Source organism: Hippocampus bargibanti, linkage group LG05, assembly GCF_051943395.1.
Source record: "Hippocampus bargibanti isolate YZ-2025 linkage group LG05, ASM5194339v1, whole genome shotgun sequence".
In the NCBI taxonomy this organism is placed as follows: domain Eukaryota; kingdom Metazoa; phylum Chordata; class Actinopteri; order Syngnathiformes; family Syngnathidae; genus Hippocampus; species Hippocampus bargibanti.
Window position 1 is genome coordinate 10,000,884 of NC_142738.1, and position 19,690 is coordinate 10,020,573.

Below are 19,690 nucleotides of genomic sequence, written 5' to 3' on the forward strand. Positions count from 1 at the left end.
TGAAATCTCATGCGATGTGGTTGAGATTCTTGTTCCAGCTTTTAAATCACCATGCATTAAGTTGATGAAATGATATTTAAGAAAGCGCAACCATGTCTGCTAGCTTAATTTAGCTCTTTGGGATGAGGTAACAGTTAAACATAAAAAGTATTGAAACGTTTTCCACCTCGTCCTAATTTGGATGCACACATTGTTTTGATTTCTTTCCGCAGCAACTTAAAAGTTGTTTTTACCAGTCGAACTATGAAAAATAAGTGCGCCTGAAATTACGGTCTTCTTTTTTGTCTTTTAATTCCAAACATTTGTTTGAGTAACTTTGTTAACTGTCGGGTACTGTCCAATTGTAAATGTACATAATGTACTGAAGTAAAACTAAAGACACACATTGTACATTTTAATTTTAATTCAACACACATCGCATGTCATGTTTATGTTTGTTAAGTAATTATAAGTGCCTTGCATGCTGGGTCCGAGTCATCTGTGCTGTATGTCATGCATGCATATTAGCATATTTGACAATAAAGCTGACTTTGACTTTGAAGTTGAAGTTACACACAAATCTAACCAATGTGTTACAAACATTTTCTGTGTAGCTCTCTCTCTTGTTTCTATTTATAATTGTATTTCATTTATTGCATTCTATTTGTGATTGTATTTTATTTATTATAGTACCTATGCTTGACTGTGACTGTAAAGTGTCCTTCAGAGCTTTGAAAGTCACTTAAAATGTAATGTATTATTATTAATTTACAACAGATTATTTTCTTAGTGTTTTTTTTTAGATGTTCAATTAGTTGACATGTTTCGGCATATACTTCCGCCAACAACATCCATGACACTCTTGACGAAGGCGGAAATATACACAGAAACATGTCAGGTAATTAAACACCTAAAAAACACTGTAAGAAAATAATCTGTTGTAAATTAGATATCAAGTAGACAGGATGAATTTAACACAACTATTATTATTATTATTATAAACAGAGAGTGATTAACGGGATTCCTGTGTTACCAAGGACCTGGTGATCGTTTTTCATTTCACTGTTCCAAATGTCTTCTTTTCCTTTCAGCTTTTCCCTTCAAGGGGTCGCCACAGCAAATCAGTGTCCTCCATCTTCAGAGGTTTGATTCGCATGTTTGTTTTGGCCAAGCTTTTATGTCGGATGCCCTTCCTGACATAACCCTCTGTATTTATCCGGGCTTGGGACCGGCACAAGAAGACACTGGCTTATGTCCCCTTTTGGCTAGAGAACAAGCAACTCTATGAACGTCATAAAGATGAAGATGCTCAGTAAAAGGCTCCCAAACACAAAATGGTCATCGGCACAGCAACATTCAAAAAAGCAAAACTATACTCACCATTTGATGACAATGCACTGAATGTCACGAATTAAATAAATACACAGAATTGAGTAGCATAACTATACTCATCAGCAAAACTAGTCTTCGTTATTGTGGAGTGAATTTACATCGCTTTTTAGTCCCTATCTCCTTCATTCACTGTTCAAATACACCCATGGCATGTTGTTTAGCTGCAAACTCCTTAGTAGTTTTTTGTGTCCAGCATACTTATAGCACCTTCCACGAATCAGCAATACCCAAATATTTTGGTTTCTTTCCCCAATTTACCAAACTTTTATTTCTTCTCAGTATTAAACATTGATTCGAACAATCACAACCGAGGGGAATTTCTTCTTCGTTGGTGCTTTTGGCCTCGAAGTGTAGCCTCTTCTTCAATTTTACACTAAAGGGCGTTATCTGAACGTGTGCACCAGGATGCCCCCAAGAGGCTAAGATGTACACAGCAATGTAATCGAGCCACAAAATATCGCAATCAGTATAACGGCAGGTGTGATTTAAAAAAAGGTGGCGCCATGCTCGGGAATGTATAAAAAAGCAAGAAATTTAAAAATCGGGAAAGTATTAAAAAAAATAGACTAGACGAAATACTTAGTGATAAAACCACCCATGTAATTTTGATCAACACGCAATGTGTGAATCTACGCTACTTTTAATTTATTTTGTGGCAGTAGTTGAAAAACACAAAGCAACTGATTTAAATAAATAGATGTCTGAAAATGGACATATAATGAAAAAAAATACAGGAGGTTGTTAATACTATGATGACTATGTATTAATGACAATATGAACATTTGTGAAATGTTTCACAATGAACAGTGCATGCTCACGGCTCTCAAGAGCCTCTTTGAAAACCTGTAATGTTGATTAGGGGCTCAAAACGTAATAACATCTCTATTCTCGTGCCACTTGGCATCGAGGGTTTGCAGACCCCAATAGTGTGGTGCAAGCCTGGTCAAAAAGCAAAAGCACTTGGAGTGAATTTAATGGCCGCTCGTTGCTCCGGGGCTCTTGACCTTCTCCGAGAGGCTCCCACGTTAGTCGCTCTGCAGTGCTTTTCACTTGAAACGATGCCACATGAGATTTCAACTGTCTCCATAAAGCTGAGATCAGCGTCGACTTACACGCGCTCATGTTTATTTGGATTCCAGGGAAATTCAGATTCCCAATTACAGAGAACAATTCCGATGTAAGGGGGTGTTACGCGTGGCGTCGCATCTGTATTGTCAGGTAAATACATGCTACCGTAGCTGATACACTCCACAAAAACACTATTTCAACTGTAATTATAATTCATACTATGTGGTCCCTTTTGAAACGATGTCCAAATTGAAATCAGTAAGGCAGTAGAAACGCAAAAGAATCTTCTCAAAGGTCTGCCCAATTGTAATAGTAGTTATGTGCTGCCACCCAGTGGTTAATCATTGTATAGCAATCGGCTAAATGTTTATAAACAAATCTGGTGCAACGAAATTTTATTTCAAAGTACAATGACACCCGGAGCATTCATGAATGAAAAGGCAACGTAATCACTCAAACAATTGTGAAGACTCTGGACTACACTTCCGAACTTAATGTACTGAACTAAAACTAAACATGTCAAGTTGACAGGAATACAGACACCATACAAAACTGAAATAGACATCACAAATTCAGTTGCTTCTTACAACAAAAAATACTTTATAAACAGCGTTGCAAGTGTACAGTTGCATAACATAACCGTGTCAAACTTTAAATATCAGCATAGAAAAAAAAACAACTGGGTATTGCACAAACAAAATAACAAAATGGAGTGATCATCAGTTGAACCACTTACTGCTTTCAGGGTTTTCTTCGCCTGTAAAATCAAATTAAAATCATGAATTAGTCCTCCGGTCACCGTTTCTCCAAGATTGTGAGTAAAATAAATACGCGGCAGCTTACTTTGTGATACAATGATGTTCAAGACCAGGACCCAGGGTGGAGCCGGCCTTCATTTCCACAGCGACGGCGCACTATGCAGAAATCACGATTTGAAACTGACTTGTACGATAAAACTTTCATTCAGCATTTTTAATACAACCAAATATACTGCAAAAAAAAAAAAAAAAAACAAAAAAAACAAAAACAACATTACATACAACTTTTCAGCCTCAACATTGATGAGAAATGTGTTACCAGTAAACTTGGGCAAACCATCAACGCAGACAACAGTCAGGCTTATGTTGACTTTTTGATTGTCCAGATGTTTTGATTATCCGCAGCTCTTTTCTTACTTGCTTTCATGTGCGATTAGAACACTACACACTGTTTACAAGCTGTTTTGTGCTCAGGCCAAAGCATTGTATGCCAGTTAAAACAGATCGTCTTCGAGCAGTTGCCACCCCAAATCGCTATTAATCCAAACCTAAAACAAAGACTGTGTATTTAAGAAAACCCAGCATAAGGAAAGGTGCATAACCTATAAATAACTAAAGGATAGAAACGGTGAATCAACACGTAGCCCAAAAACAATTTTTGAGCATTTTCTTTATCCCCTGTGGACAAAACAGCTTCTTGGGTTGGTACCACATCAATGTCCTTTATATTTAATTATTTATATGCCACTGTGAGACTGTGAGACTAATAAAGGCCTATCCAATCCAATCCAATCCAATCCAATAACTTGTCATTGCGGTGAGTTTTCAAATACACAATATTAACTCATTCATAAATTTATTTGGGAATTGAAAATATGACGTAGAGCACCATTCCCGAATTTGTTCGGGTTTTGGGTTTTTTCATTATAGCTACGACATTCAAATCGTCGCTGAATCTAAACTTTAATTTCTAAATAAACTACATATTAAATTATGATGTTATTGTCATGGCAATCTGATAGGCAGAAAAAAAGAGGGTGAATTCAGATTTTAAAAATCACCCAAATTTAAATTGCATTGCTGATTTAACTCATATTTTCAATTCCTAAATAAATTTATGAACGGCAGTGAATGACGTAGAGCACCATTCCCGAATTTGTTCGGGTTTTGGTTTTTCTCGTTTGGGTGCCGATAAAGCGTTGGCCATGGGCTCTGGCAATGAAATTTCTTTTCCACAAGGGAGCAGCATTTCCCCTTTTCCGATGTTAGCACTTTGCTCCAATTTCAGCTGCTGTTAAAGCGTTATATAAACCAATATGTGTGTATTGCGTTATATTTTGGACAGCCGCCCTCATTTCAAGCTCATATAACTCCAAACCCATATAATTTAGGAATTAACTCCTTTTTTTTCTGATGAAAAAAGAGAGTCCAAGGGTTCTAAATTCTGTGGGTCCTGGAATTCAAGTGACAATGACAAAAACCCTGGAGTGGAATTTTTTTGCACGTCTGGCAGTGAACGAGTTCAAAAATGGCTATATTTATTATTCAAAAATATAATAATAATAATGTAATAATAATAATAATAATAATGCATTTCATTTATAAGCGCCTTTCAAAACTCTCAAGGACACTTTATAGTTACAGGATATTTTTTCTGCGGGTGAGTAGCGGCAGCCACATGCGCCAGCGTTCACTCAATCCAGAAGTAACATACAGTAAAAAATAAATAAATAATAACAAATAATATGATAAAACACAGACACAAATTATTGGGCGAGAATCGATTTTCAATTAGTGGCTTTTTCACTTTGAAGAGTGAACAAATATTTTTGAAACAGGTCCTTTGAGTTACAAGCGCTGACACAAAACAAATTCAACTTGGAAAACATTTGAGGTGAAACTTCAATACCAAACTAATTTTCTCTGTTTGCACTGGTGCTCAGTTCCCATCTCCCACAAATCCAGGGGGGGGGGGGGGGGTCATATGTATTTTCAGAATGAATCCATTTTCATGTTTACTGATCATAAGTATCCTACCCTCTTCTGCACGTCGGCCAACGATCCACCATTTAGGTCTCCACTATCTCCTTCTGAAGATTTCCTTTTGCGGCTTAGGAGACAAAAACACAGGGATGTCACTTTTAAAGGACAACAGACGTCACTTTTTTGTTTTTTTAACTGACACCAGAAAAATGATTGATAGCATCTAAAATACCCAATACACGCAGTATGATATTTTTAGTCAAATGCAAAACACCAATAAAAATGATTTAAAGTGTCGAAAAAGTACTTCAATTTGAAACCGGAAGTGGCCAGTTTCAGAAAGTCCCGCCCCCCTTTCGTGACGTCACACCAAGACGTCTTGCATTGCTGGAGAATCAAAACAATGGCTTCAGATTCGGGGAATATGCTTTCTTGTTCCACATCCAGTGATGAATATGATTCAAATAGTTCTGAAGAGCAAAGCATACATGTTTGCAATCTATTAAAGAATTTATTTGTGCCATTTTGAGGCAACATTGGGAGAAAATCTCTCAGTCAAAAAAAGAGGCACAAAATGATGACCTCCTGTAGCCACCTCTGTTTCCACAGGCTGATAAATTCCTTATATGGCGCTTGGACGCCCTCTTCTGGCCTTCTGGCGGCTTTTTGGTGCAATACGAGGTTTTCAGACCAAACAAGTCCAGCAAAATACATTGACGTGATGGAAGGACCGCTACAATGCGTCTTTTTTATGGTAAAGGGCGGTCCTTTAGTGACGTCACGTACGGACTCGTCACCAACTCAAAGCGCGAGTCTTAAAACGTAAAATATAGCTATACGTGGAGGAATCTTTGTAAAATACGCTCAGTAGATGTCATTTGAAGCCATTTTACAAATTATGGACACAACTTGTCCGGAGACGTCGGTTGTCCTTTAAGAAAGAGGCAAGAAAATACAATACATCCTGAATTATATAGCGCTTTCACAACAGCTGCAGCTGTAACAAAGCGCTTCACATAATAGTCAACACAAAGAAAAATAGTAAACAAAAATAACATTGAAGCTCAGCAATAAATTCATACCGTTCAATCGAGGTGAGTTGTTGTTTCAATGTCTCAATGTCAGTGAATTGGACAGCCTGTCCTCCTCCTCTGGTTTTCAACACATCACCCTGGAACATACACCAAATTAGAGGAGGATCCTGCGGTTCTGCTAAACTCCTCAAACAATCTTACCTTGATAAGTTGAGTTTTAATCTCGCCGTCTGAGGCAACTTCCTGGTGCGTCAACACATATCTGTCGCACTTGGACAGCGCCTTTTCATTGGGAGCAGACACTTTGATGGAGTTGGGGATGATGGGCTGCAACACCGTTCCAAGGTCCAGGCTGGAGGCGGGCTTGTGGTCCACCCACTTCTCCCCACCTGCCGAGCGCGATCGTCGGTGCAGGGGCCGAACCGGCGTCGATGTCTGGTTTGTAACACATGGAGAGAAAAAGAGAAGAGAAATAATTTACCTTGGACATGAGCGGCTGTTTCAATTGTGTTATCCAACACGGGCCCCCTAAATAAGAATATTTAAGAGCCAAATTTGGGGTGGTATCCATAATCAGGGTGTGATTTTCCACAACAAATTAGTAGTTGATCATTGATGATAATAAAGTATTTTCTATGACATTTTTTTTGGGGGGTAGGGGGGTAAAACCACAACCTAGGTCACAGGTGTCAAAGTCAAGGCCCGGGGGCCAGATTTGGCCCGCCACATTTTTTATTCGGCCCATGAAAGCAAAATAAAATTGTGAAATTCCATGACCAAAATTTCAAATTGTCCCATGTGAACCACACTAAGAGTCATTATTATTGACTTCAGATTTGAAAACTAGTTATTCATTAATTTGTTGTGCACTCTTTATATAATATGCGGAGAAGATTAAACATTTTACGGCCTTCCCTAAATTCATAACGACCCTTGAAGGGAAACCGGAACTACAATGTGGCCCGCGGCAAAAAAATGACTTTGACACCTTTGTTCTAGAGAAAGCAGACATCTATTTATGGTCGATAGAATAAATAAAGCAGCTAGCATTAGCAACTATATATTAACTCATTCACGGCCATTCAAGAATTTATTCGGGAATTGAAAATATGACAGAGTGTCATTCCCGAATTTGTTCAGGTCTTGTTTTTTTTAAATGCTTGGGTGCCGATCAAGCGCTGGCCATGGCGTCTGGCAATGTTTTTTTTTCTTTTCCACAAGGCAGCAGCATTTCCCTTTTTTCCATGTCGCACTTTGTTCCAGCTTCAGCTGTTGCTAAAGCACAATATAAACCAATATGTATGCATTGCATTGTATTTCGCACAGCCACCCTCATTTCAAGCTCATATAACTCCAGACCCATGTAGTTTAGGAATTAACTCTTTTTTTTCTGATGAAAGAGAGTCTACTGTTTCTTATTCTGCGTTGAATGTTTATGTGCAGTAGTCCTAAAACTCAATATTCTGTGGGTCCTGGAATTCAAGTGACAATGACAAAAACCCTGGCACTGGAGTGGACACATTTTTGCACGTACGCCGGCGAATGAGTTAAAAAGGTAGGAGGGCCAGGGGTGTCATAATATGATGTACTGCTGTACCCATTTCTCAGGGGCAATAAAAAAAATGAGGTCAGCGCACCATCGGTGAGGGTGAAGCGGATCTTTTTGCAGGCAAAGGGGCTCGCTCCTCCTTGGGGGTCGGCTTCGGTTGCGTCTGACGTGGCGGTGGCTCGGGGGGACCCGGCGTCTTGCCTTCAGTGACGATGGCTTTCAGCTGCTTCAGCTTCTCGTCTTTCACCCACAGTTTGTTCTGCATCTGCTGTTGCATTGCGTTCACGCGGCGTTCCTGCGTGGACACACAGAAAGCTCCGCGTCATACAGAATGAGGTGGCTTTCGTAAAATTGAAAAAGGGGCTGATACTCACGCATTCTTTTTCCCACTTCTGCTGCGTGTCCGTGACGGCACCTTGCATGCGCTGCTCCATGCGTCTTTTCTCCGACAGCTCTCTCTGCAGCCTTTGCGCTCTGGTTTCCAATTCGTGCTGCAGGCAACGCTTGTCATCCTCATAGATTTTGGTGGTTTTCTGAAGGATGTCAATCTGAAACAGGGACAAAAGAGACAGGTTTTATACAATAGAATACATATTGATTTATATAGCGCATTAACAACAGGTTAAGCTGCAACAAAGTCATACCTGCCAACTTTTAGAAGCAGAAAAGCTGAGTAATATGCCAGGATCATATTTATTTATTTACAGTGTCATACAAAAGCCAAAGCAAAAGTGCAACAGGCACTGTGTTTATTATATAACTCTTGTCACTCTATAGATATATAGTCGGTCAGGGGGTCAACCAAACGATTTTTAACATTACAGCTACTTAAAATGAGGCTAAAAACACCATCCAAATGTTGATAAACGTCAAAGATATACTTGTGAAAGAATACCTCGATTTCAACTTGTCAATCATGAAAATATCATGTTTGCTACTATTTTAAGAGTTAAGAGTTTAAGTTACAAGCAACCAAACATTTAAAGGACAACCGACATCACTTTTTAGTTTTTTTAACTGACACCAGAAAAACGTTTTATAGCATCTAAAATACCCAAAACATGCAGTATGATATTTAGTCAAATGCAAAAGACCAATAAAAATGACTTGAAAAGTGTCCAAAATCTGCAAAAAAATTGAGCTGCGAATTGGGCATTTTCAGAAAGTCCCGCCCCCAGTTAGTGACGTCACGCCAAGACGCCTTGCATTGCTAGTGAATCAAAACAATGGCTTCAGATTCGGACAATATGCTTTCTTGCTCCTCATCCAGTGATGAATATGATTCAAATAGTTCTGAAGAGGAAAGCATACATGTTTGCAATCGATTAAATAATTTATTTGTGCCATTTTGAGGCAACATTGGGGGAAAATCTCTCACCCAAAAAAAGGGGCACAAAATGGCAACATCCTGTGGCCACCTCCGTTTACACAGGCTGATAAATTCCTTATATGGTGCTTGGACGCCCTCTTCTGGCGGCATTTGGGTGCAACACGAGGTCCCCAGACCAAACAAGTACAGCAAAATACATTGACGTGATGGAAGGACCGCTACAATGAGTCTTTTTTACGGTCAAGGGCAGTCCTTTAGTGACGTCACATACGGACTCGCCACCAACTCAATAACAAGACTTTCTGAATATTCAGCGAGAGTCTTAAAATGTAAAATATAGCTAAATGCCGTGGAATCTTTGTAAAATACGCCCAGTAGAAGTCATTTGAAGCAATTTTACAAATGATGTACACAACTTGTCCGGAGATGTCGGTTGTCCTTTAATAATCAATCATGCTTGAGAAGTACAATGAATTGGAAGACATTGTAACTTGAAATATGCACATCAAACCTACATTCTTAAAGTTGACAAAAACAGCTATCAAGAAACTCAAATTACAAACTTGCGCCATTTTCACCTTTTCTTGACCAAAGTATAACTTACTTATAAATTACAAGACAATGATTAAAAAAATGCTAACCCTTGACTCTCGATTCCAGGAATGAGCCACAGCACGTGCATGCGCAAGTCATCTAAAGGAACCTAACAGCTGGCACTGTGCCGATCACCTGTTCTAAATTTAGATACGATACATTTTTCATTAATAAACCGTAACCTATAATGGGATAATGAAAACCGTTACGATAATGTTACGTTAATGAAAACTCATTACGGCAAAACCGGAGTGGTTGGCAGGTACGAAAGTGCTTAAGAGGTATCACATACAGGAAATAAAGCAGTCACAAAGTTAATAGAAAGTACATGGGAGTGAAACCAAGATTTATAGAGAAGTACTTCAGTCTTCGACATGACCTCCTTACCTTATGTTCAAGCATTTTGTTTTTTTTCTCCAGCTGCTCAATTTCCGCCTTGTTGTTATGGATGATCTTGTCCTTCTCCAAAAGCTTGCTATTCTGCTCATGGATGTAATTCTCTTTGGAATTCAGATTGCTGTCGAGTCTTTGGAGGAGGGATGTCATCGTGTTGGCTTAAAAAAAATTACAAAGATCCAAAAAGGTTCATTGGGAAGGTTTCGAATTCAAGCCGGGCGGGGATGATTTTAAACATGAGCAGGCACCTGCTTTGTTGTAGTCTTCTAACATGATCTGTCTGATTCTGTGCCTGTTCTGGAGCGCCTCAATCAGCCTTGGCAGGGTGATGTCATCGTGAGCGTCTGTAACCTCGGCGGTGGGGATAGGGGGGAGGCTGTGCATCGCAAAGTTCGAAATGGAAGGGATGTCTAGGGAAGGTGGGGGAAATCAAAACCAGCCTTTTCTGTACATTTGCACATCATTTAAAAAAAAAAGATTGTTCAGAGACTAGCATCTGACCGTATCCGCCATTTTTTTTAGCCATTGGCCTTTCAACGCAACACTACCTGCATTGATGGGACCGCCGCGGTCTTCCAACTTGCGAGATAGCTCGTCTTTGAAAGCCTGGTTTCTATGGCGGCGCCCTGGCGTGAAGCCGCAAATGGGTCGGTCCATCGGCCGAGCCACTTCCACTTCCTGCGTCATTTCCGCAAAGCGCATCACCAGCTGGATAACGGAGAGAATTGCGATGTTAGATGAGAGGAGGTACTCTGGTGTTCATGCTGAACTCACCAAGGTTTCTTCGTAGTCATCCGCCTTTGGGTTGACGCAGACAATCATTTTGACTTTGCCTTCTCCGTCAAAGTAGTTTTTGAAAAGATGAGTGACTTTGGAGTCTCTGTAGGGAACCATCTGGCGCGGAAAAGTATCCAAATCACTCGCAATGTAGACTCAAGTTTGAATGAACATTGGGTATTTACTATTTTGACCATTTTAGACTTATTGTTTTTACTGGAAAACGTACTTTTCATGAAAAAAAAAACCGGAATGAAATGATGAAAACTGTACTCATTTTGGCAAAACAGCAGTAGCAGGAAGATCTTTGAAGTCAACACTAACCCTGTTTGTACCACACATCTGGTTTTCTCGCAGGGTCTCCATACACGTCCGGAGAGTCAGTAGGGATTGGTTAATGTTCCCTGCAAGGTCATTAAACATCACATGCATCCTGTCCTCTCTAACGGTTAAGTCAAACTTGCCCATCACAAGCTTTTGAATCCTACCTGCTTCACGTATACGAGTGCCTTCGGCCCCCGTTCTGCCAGTTCGCTCACTTCCTGCCAAGTCCACCAGACACAACTGACTGACAGCCATTTGGTTCTTCTCATAAAAAAAATTAAAAAAAATCAGAATGATAACTGGGCTATTCACATCAAAATAGTTTTTAGCTGGCTTTGGGGGAGTCATCCGGGCTGACTCCAAACATTTGGAGGAAAATATGTACAGATGCTCCCTAACTTACGAACGAGATGCATTCCGAACAGTCGTTCGTAAAGGTGAATTCGTTCGTAAGTTGATTCAGTGCTATATTTTGTATGGAATGTATGTTTAAGGTTTATATAAGTATGTTTACAGTACGATACGTAAGCTGTATTGGTATGTACTGAAAAATAAACATTGAATAAAATGTATGCACTATAAAGATCTGTACAGGTAGATCTGGAGAAAATACTACATATGTGACGACAAAAATGTTCGTATGTACTGTTGTTCGTAACTCGAATGTTTGTAAGTAGGGGAGTGTCTGCCCAATTGGAGAAAATAAATAGCAGGCGGTGTACTGAAATAGCATGCAGTGTACTGAAAAATAAACATTTAATAAAATATATGCTTTATAAAGATATGTCAATGTACAACTGGGGAGAATACTACATGTGTGACTAAAAAAAAAAATCGTATGTACCGTTGTTTTGTGGGGTCAAAACAACATTGATTGCTCACCTGCAGGATGCTGTCGCCATCTGCGTCCAGAGGCGCCTGCGCCAGTTTGACGATAAACACGCTGTGCGATCGACTGGACTCACGGTTTAGTCGGGTGTTTGCAACCTTCCTCCTCTTCTGACCTAGAGTATAACCACACAGCGGGAAGATGATCAACACTCTCCACCCAAACAAAAACCAAGGCTGAAACTTCCGTAGCCTGCTCAGAGAGAAGATTAAACGATGGTCAGTCATTTCCTGGTCAGAATTGACCCGTAGGGCAACAATACCAAGTCAGACAAATTTAAGATCATCAATGCAGAATTATTATTTTTTTTAATGATCTCGACATTTGCGTTTCGTTTTTTTTCATTAAAATATCCACCCACTACTCACCTTTCCAAAATACCTGAAACGCCTCCTCGGCAGATTTGACTTCAACCTCCATACAACCGGCGACATACATGTTGTGGTTCTGGTCCTCTCTGAGAATTTTAGACTGAGGAGGCCTATGTTGAGAGAAGGGGGGTAGGGGGACGTTAGTTTCCATTAATTTCACAACACGCCATGTCATGGTGTCATGTCATATTCAGGTTCAGGATGTTACGGCAGGAAGGGATGGGCAGACAAAGTACTGTAGCTACTTTGAGGATATTGGAGGCATTGCAAAAGACAGCAAAGCGAGGAGAGGGGGGGGGGGAGAGACATCGCTGGAGATATATTCATTGCATGCACTTCTTAGTATTAGCACGGCAATAATTTTGCAGGGGGTCCTGACACAAAATCAGGTGCAGTCGCGCAATCCAGATGCTCATCCTTTAAATGCGGCTCTAAAATGCCTCAGCGAGATTTATTTTAGTGTAAACTTTTATGAACATGCATTTGTTTTTTCTACTTCATTCATTCATTCATTTCATCACTTTGCTGCTGTGAAATGTAAATTTGTCCACTGTGAGACTAATAAAAGTAAATCCAATCCAATCCAATAGATCAGAATTTGGAAACCAAACTCATTCGATTGGGGAGGCAGGGATGAAATGGATGGGCCCCGATTTAACGAGATTGCCTAAGTATCCAAAACTGATTGAAATAAAGCAAAATACATTCATTGGAGCATGTTTCTAAATTGCAAATGAAAAAACATGATTTGAGTAAAACCTGTTTTTCCAATATATCAACAATTTTAATTCAAGTCAAATATAGTCATACATAAAATAAACATTTTTGATTTTCTTTAGTTACTACACAATCCTGTGCGATTTTGATATTCGACGGTATTGCAGAGAAGACCAAAAGAACAGATTTAGCACAGTATTTCTTATTAGTTTTTATTTAAACACATTTTTTTGCTTTGAAGACTTCCAATGTGCCTCAAAAGCTCTGAAATCATTCCCATCATCGACTAAATTTGAATCATTAACAGCAGTTTGCTGCAACGAATAGTCACTACCCTCCGCAGACTTCTTCGATTGTTTCATAAAAAAACAAGAATATGTTTGTTCGCTGCCTGTTTTTAATGTCTTTTAGAGTTTTACTCATGTTTTCACACTCCATATTGCAACCCTCTGCCATGTTCGATGTAAATACGCCAATGCACCACGGGTAAATTAATATTCGATTATCTCTTTTTGGCAGTTTCCGGCAGATGACGCAAAGGGCCGAAATATCCTCTACCACAACTTCGGAACGCACTGATACAAATGCAAGGTGATTTTGGCTCGATATCACTCAGGCAAGATTGCAGACGACAAAAGTTAAAACCTCTTGCTGTTTAACTAAATTTCTTTTGCTATTTTATGTCATATGTGGCGCGGATCAGATAACAATATCCACTCATCATAATAGACTTTAGGAGTGGAGTTCCAAAGTTGCGAGAGTGGCTGTCAAAATGCATCAAGGACGCGGCCCAGATGCATCTCTGAAAATGTACGCAGTAAATGTTTCAAGGCCCACTTCAGTGACGAATGAGCAGCTGGATTGCCAAGTGTGATGGAAAAACTGACGACAATCTCAAACTAAGTTTCCCCATCGGGGCCGCGCTACGTGTTCACTGGTCACATACATGAACTCAGTGTTCTGACGCACAGGTGTGCCTCCACCATTCCACCTGGTAAGAAGAAAATACAGCAATTTCACATTCAGTGACTTTTCAGATCGGACACGGTAACGATCTGAATGTGTTTGAGTTATCAAGTCACTTCAATCATTCGATTTCCTATCCTGGGAACTCACTTTGGTCTGATTGCATCCTCCTGGTTTTCCTCAAGAAGATCATAGATGTAGTTGTTGTAGATTTCGATGTAGGAGACAAAGACGCTGTAGCTGCTGTCCTCATCCACATCATCCGCTTTGCACGCCTCCGCCAGCTTCACCATATCAGCAATTTGGGGATCCGCCCTCTGTCTAAAATCCAAGTCGACAATTCCAGGTTGGGGTAGAGTCACTCAGCCAAAAGGTTTGGAGTTGATGGACAGAGGCCGGACGAACCTGGATGAGGCCATTTTGGGAACACAAACGTTTTCGTGTCTTTGCCTCTCCAGCAAGGCGTCCACTTCATTCTGGACCTCAATGCCATTTTTATCATCTGACTTAAAGACCTGCGAAAAAAAGATGACTGTGTTGGTTGAAATGTGTCACACAAACGTGAACAAAAGTGGCTCCAGAAACCAGAAAAGCTTAGTAATAAGCCAGGTGGTCATATATTTATTCATTTATTTATAGTGTCATGCAAAAGCCAAAGAAAAAGCGCAATAGGCACTGAGTTTATTATATGACTCTTGTAACTTTTTATAGATATATAGTATATCGGTCAGGGGGTCAGCCAAAAGATTTTTTAACATTTACAGCTACTTAAAATTATGCTAAAATCACCATACAAATGTTTATCAATGCCAAAGATATACTTGTGAAAAAATAACTATTTCAACTTGTCAATCATGTTTGTTACTATTTTAAGAAAACAAAACAGAAGTATTTTACAATCAAACATTTAATAATCAATCTTGTTTGAAAAGTACAATGTCCAAACAAAAGTACAATGTTACATTGTCAGTAACTTCAAATATGCACATCTAACCCACATTCCTATGGGATTACAAAAATAGCAATCAACAAATTCAAATTACAAACCGCCGTCATTTTCACCTTTTCTTGACCGAAGTCTAACTCCTGTAAATGCTTGGGAGTATTCCTCGCCAAAACGACTGTCGTTTTCTTTTAGAGTTCACACTTAGTGTTGCTTTTTCTCCGGCAGATGCCATTACAAGACAATGATAAAATGATGCTAACTCTTGACTCCCGATTCCAGGAATGACCCGTAGCATGTGCAATTCATCTAAAGGAAGTTAAGAGCTGGCACAGTGCCGATCGCCTGTTCTAAACTTAGATACGATAACGATCCCGTGTCTTGAATGAATGCTGAGTATTTACTATTTTGACTTATTATTTTTATAAACCGTAATTTTCATTAATAAACCGTAACCCGGAATGGGATAATGAAAACCGTACTCATTACGGTAAAACCGGTTGGCAGGTATGCTTACATATCTTTTGGCCTGGAAGTGCCCAATACTGTTGAAGAGCATGTCCAGAGAACGAGGCAGAAGCCCACCAAGCCCTGGAGAACCAGTCATGGTAAACGTCTTCCCACTTCCTGTCACGCCATATGTAAAGAGCAAGCCTGCAAAGAGCAAAAGAGAGAACGAATGCAATGACGGTTAGCAACAACAGGGAACGCTATTAGGATATTAAATTTCTGAGTGCTCTTTGTACCATTTCTTCCATGGATGAGGTCATCAACGAGAGGTTTGGCAACGCTCTCGAACAGCTCGGTCTGAGATACTAAGACTCCAAAGACTTTTTTGAAGGAGTACTGTGTCTGAAAAGGGTGTAAGAGTATAAGATTTTCCATTGCATGGGTTGACAAGACTTATATTATTTTCAAAAGAAGCTATGTTAACTATGGGATTTAACTCAAACCTTTTAATTTGGCATTTTATATCACTGAAATGAGAAAAGTGGTTTAATATAATGACCGTCTCAGTGAAAAAGGTAAAAAAAGACATACAAAAATGTATTATTTTAAAAACACGCACCCATCCTGCATAACATTGCTTTCAACCTTGTAACACACAGGTGTCAAAGTCAAGGCCAGGGGGCCAAATCCAGCCCGCCACATCATTTGCATTTCAAACTTGTGAAATTCCATGATGCTTGCTAAAATCCGAACGAAAATGTCATATTTTTGGATGAAAGCCACAATAACAGTCATTATTCTTGACTTCAGATTTGAAAACTACGTATTCATTAATTTGTTGTACGCTCTATGTGTAATATGTGAAGGGGATTAAACATTCTGACGGCTTCCCTAAATTCAAACCAGCCCTCGAGAGGAAACAATAACTACAATTTGACAGCCCTGTTGTAACAGAACACAGAGAAAAGCAAATTTGAAAGAGCTTTGATTGCATTGTGTGGCCTCACAAAAAGGGACACTGCAATGCTCAGCAGTGGTGATTTTGATCACCAATTGGTTTCAGCGTTCATAGGAAATGTTGATATTATTGCAATCTACATTAAGAACAGACAAGAAAACATTCATTAGTCTCACAATGGAGAAATTCAAAATTCACAACTGTAAAGTTACGAGACAAAGAAATAGAAAAACAAAATGTAGGTGCTGCGATAAAGGCAGACGCAGACAGTCATTCAATCTTAACCATTTTCTGCACCCCCTACGTCAAAGCAGTTATGAGTGAAAGAGGAGAGAACCTATGGCGTCACATGTGCGCACCGCGGCGCTGACATGTGTATGCCTTTGAAGTGCGCCTTTCAACCTGGTGATGTCTTTGATGTCTTTCAAGTCAGCCTGACGAAGGGTATACAGGTAACATTCGATTTACGACCACCCGTACTTTTGACCACCAGACCTTTTTTTTATTCTACGGCTGCCACCGCTGCAGCCAGCAACGACAGAGGTCCGTGCAGGATGATTTATTAAGCCACAACACAAAGCACTGGTCCCAAAAAGAGGACAGGAGAATAATCAAAAATAAAGAATACCAAAAACGACGAGTGGGGGGGAATGGGAACCCAGACAATGGCGAGAAGCAACTTGCACACGGTAGTGCAGAAACGGAACAATCCCAAAAGGATTACAGGATGCGATGGGTGGCTCGGACAGAGAACCGAAGACAAAGTCCAGGATAATACAAAGTACAAATACAAGTTGACAGCGTCCCGTTTTCGTACCCGCTGTCCTGAAGAAGGAAGCGGGGAGGTGTGGCCCCGCCCCCAGCAGTCAAACCGAACGTTACAATATCGCGCAAGTCGGATGTTTATTTGTCAGAGCAGCATTGCACAAAATGACGATACAAAATAACTGTTTCGTAACAAACGCGTATGACAATTTTACGACAGCACAGCCATCGGGGGACGAGGAGTGTCCACCGACGTCGAGGCGGGTGGGATAGCTGCGACGCAAACACCGCGACGGGCTCATGGTCGGCGCTGCCGTCTCTTTGAGACAGGTGACCTCTTCTGGCTTCTCCGTTAGCAGGGAGAGCCATTTTTGGACAGCTGTTTTTTTTTTGAGAGCTCGCATGCGTGGGAACCCGTGCGGATTTAGGTCAGCAGAAAGAGTGTGCGCCGACACAATAATAAATATTGATAATACGAAATATAAAATGATTAAATAACAAATATAAAATGACACTAAAAGTTTTGGTATATAATAGTATTCAATAGAAAACGTTGCTTAAAAACAACAGATTGACATCGTATACTATCCTGTCAGCTATTTTGAATGCTTTTCGATTTAAAGCCGTTTGACTTACGACGGCTTTGTCGGAACGGAACACGGTCGTAACTCGGATGTTACCTGTATAAGTAGCGCGGGACAGAGAGATGGGATAATCACGGGGCAGATTCACTCCGACTCAGACACACACGCACAGACTCGCACAGCGTCAGACGGAGTTCACAGCACGACTTGCTCGACTCCACGCCACGATCAAGGGACACATTACATCAGCGTGTCACTTGCCTGGGAGATCTGGCAACGAACCTACTTACGATTAAAGAGAAACATCAAACTCTTTAAAGCAATAAGTGTCCTTTCACCAGTGGATTAGGGACGGCATGCTGAAAATGTACGTCTGCTACAAACCAAGTTTTCAAAGCAAACACCAACCTGTAGCATCCATACAATATAGTATATCCGATTATGCTGGTCTCCGTGAATCTTTAACATCTTACGCACACATACACATTGAACACGGTTGTTTGGAAGACCCTGTCAAGTGTTTTAAATGACAATATATAATAATTCACCTCTTTGTATTCTCCGTTGCGGTTTATTCTGAAGCCTTCTGGTGCATGCAGCTGGATGGTGCTACTGCTGACCACTTCGATGCAACATTCTTCGTCTTCTCCACCAAGTGGTCGCACACGACAGTAAACCTGATTGGGACAAACGATGAAAACGAAGGCGATTTAACTGTTAGTAAAAAGCGTCTCTAGTCTCAGTTCATTGCTGAGTAACCGTACAAGACTTACCCCGACAGGATCTTTTTGGTTGCTACTGTTTTTTGGTGGTGGTCGGCGCGGGAATTTAGATTTTCTGAAATCATTAATTGAACAAATAGCTATTATTACAGTTAAGCAAATGTTATAAGGGAGATTAGATGCAAAATCACATGCTAGGTACTACCTAGCATGAGGGCTACCTAGTAGTAGCCCTCGGGCGATGGGAGCCCTGCGGCTAAACGTTTCAACTCAAACTGATGAACGTCCACACAACATCATGAAAACAACACGCCGGCGATAAATATTACTTTTCTCTGTGGTAAAAGACCACAAATGTGTCCTTTCGTCCAGCATACTTACTGTGGTCTGGTCATTTTTACTCGTTCCCTCGATTTAACGTTCTTGTTGAGTTCTCATTCCCTCCGTTCAAACAAATCTACCTTTTCAAATTGTGTCGGTGTCAGCCAATCAAAATCATTGTCGTTTTGTACGCATTTCCGCTTCCTGGTTAGTGCATTCACGAAACCGCGGAAATCAAAGAAACATTGCAAAATCGGAAGCTCTCACGATTGTATTTTAATCAATGTGTTGTGTCGTATTTTCTTCTGTATTTTACTTATTTCAGCTTACATTTTCTCTAAATCCCTCTGTGGTAGCCACTGATGTTTTGAAAGTGCTATGTAATGAAATATGTAAGTGAAATGAAATCGATTATTATTATTATTATTATTATTATTATTATTATTATTATTATTATTATTATTATTATTATTATTATTATTGTACCTGTATTGTACCTGTATTGGTCGCTGCGATTGACTGACAACCAACACCTCGCCGACCCCGGAAGACAGCTGCGGTAAGGTCCAGCACGCCCACCCTTGTGAGGATAAGCTAATTTGAAAATAGATGGATGGATCTCTGATTTGAAAATGGATGGGTGGATATACTGTACTACTACTACTACTACTACTACTACTACTACTACTACTACTACTACTACTACTACTACTACTACTACTACTAATAATAATAATAATAATAATAAATTTCATTTATAAGCGCCTTTCAAAACTCTCAAGGTCACTTTACAGTCAGAGGATAAGTTTTTCTGTGAGTG

At 40.0% G+C, this 19,690-nt stretch overlaps 1 protein-coding gene and 1 non-coding gene across 3 annotated transcripts; both read right to left on the minus strand.

Moving 5' to 3' along the window:
* Positions 1–2,142: 2,142 nt before the first annotated feature.
* On the minus strand, positions 2,143–19,024 carry kif23 (kinesin family member 23). 2 transcript variants are annotated; one of them, XM_088996947.1, is made up of 23 exons: positions 18,931–19,024; positions 18,601–18,664; positions 18,376–18,504; positions 15,817–15,922; positions 15,588–15,724; positions 14,533–14,642; positions 14,278–14,448; positions 14,108–14,152; positions 12,442–12,554; positions 12,067–12,188; positions 11,349–11,445; positions 11,185–11,264; positions 10,858–10,977; positions 10,632–10,791; positions 10,332–10,493; positions 10,075–10,241; positions 8,138–8,311; positions 7,852–8,058; positions 6,416–6,649; positions 6,263–6,351; positions 5,235–5,307; positions 3,283–3,353; positions 2,378–3,196 (listed from the first exon to the last, which is right to left on the minus strand). In XM_088996947.1, the coding sequence occupies exons 1-23, from the start codon at positions 18,942–18,944 to the stop codon at positions 3,181–3,183; spliced, it is 2,661 nt and encodes an 886-aa protein (XP_088853073.1). In that variant the 5' UTR covers positions 18,945–19,024; the 3' UTR covers positions 2,378–3,180. The 2 variants fall into 2 exon arrangements, with proteins under 2 accessions (XP_088853074.1, XP_088853073.1); XM_088996948.1 differs by lacking the exon at positions 14,108–14,152 and having other exon boundaries at positions 2,143–3,196.
* LOC148897844 (Z30 small nucleolar RNA) lies at positions 12,266–12,367 on the minus strand. Its single transcript, XR_016115155.1, has one exon. It is a non-coding gene; the product is annotated as a Z30 small nucleolar RNA (small nucleolar RNA).
* Positions 19,025–19,690: the final 666 nt, after the last annotated feature.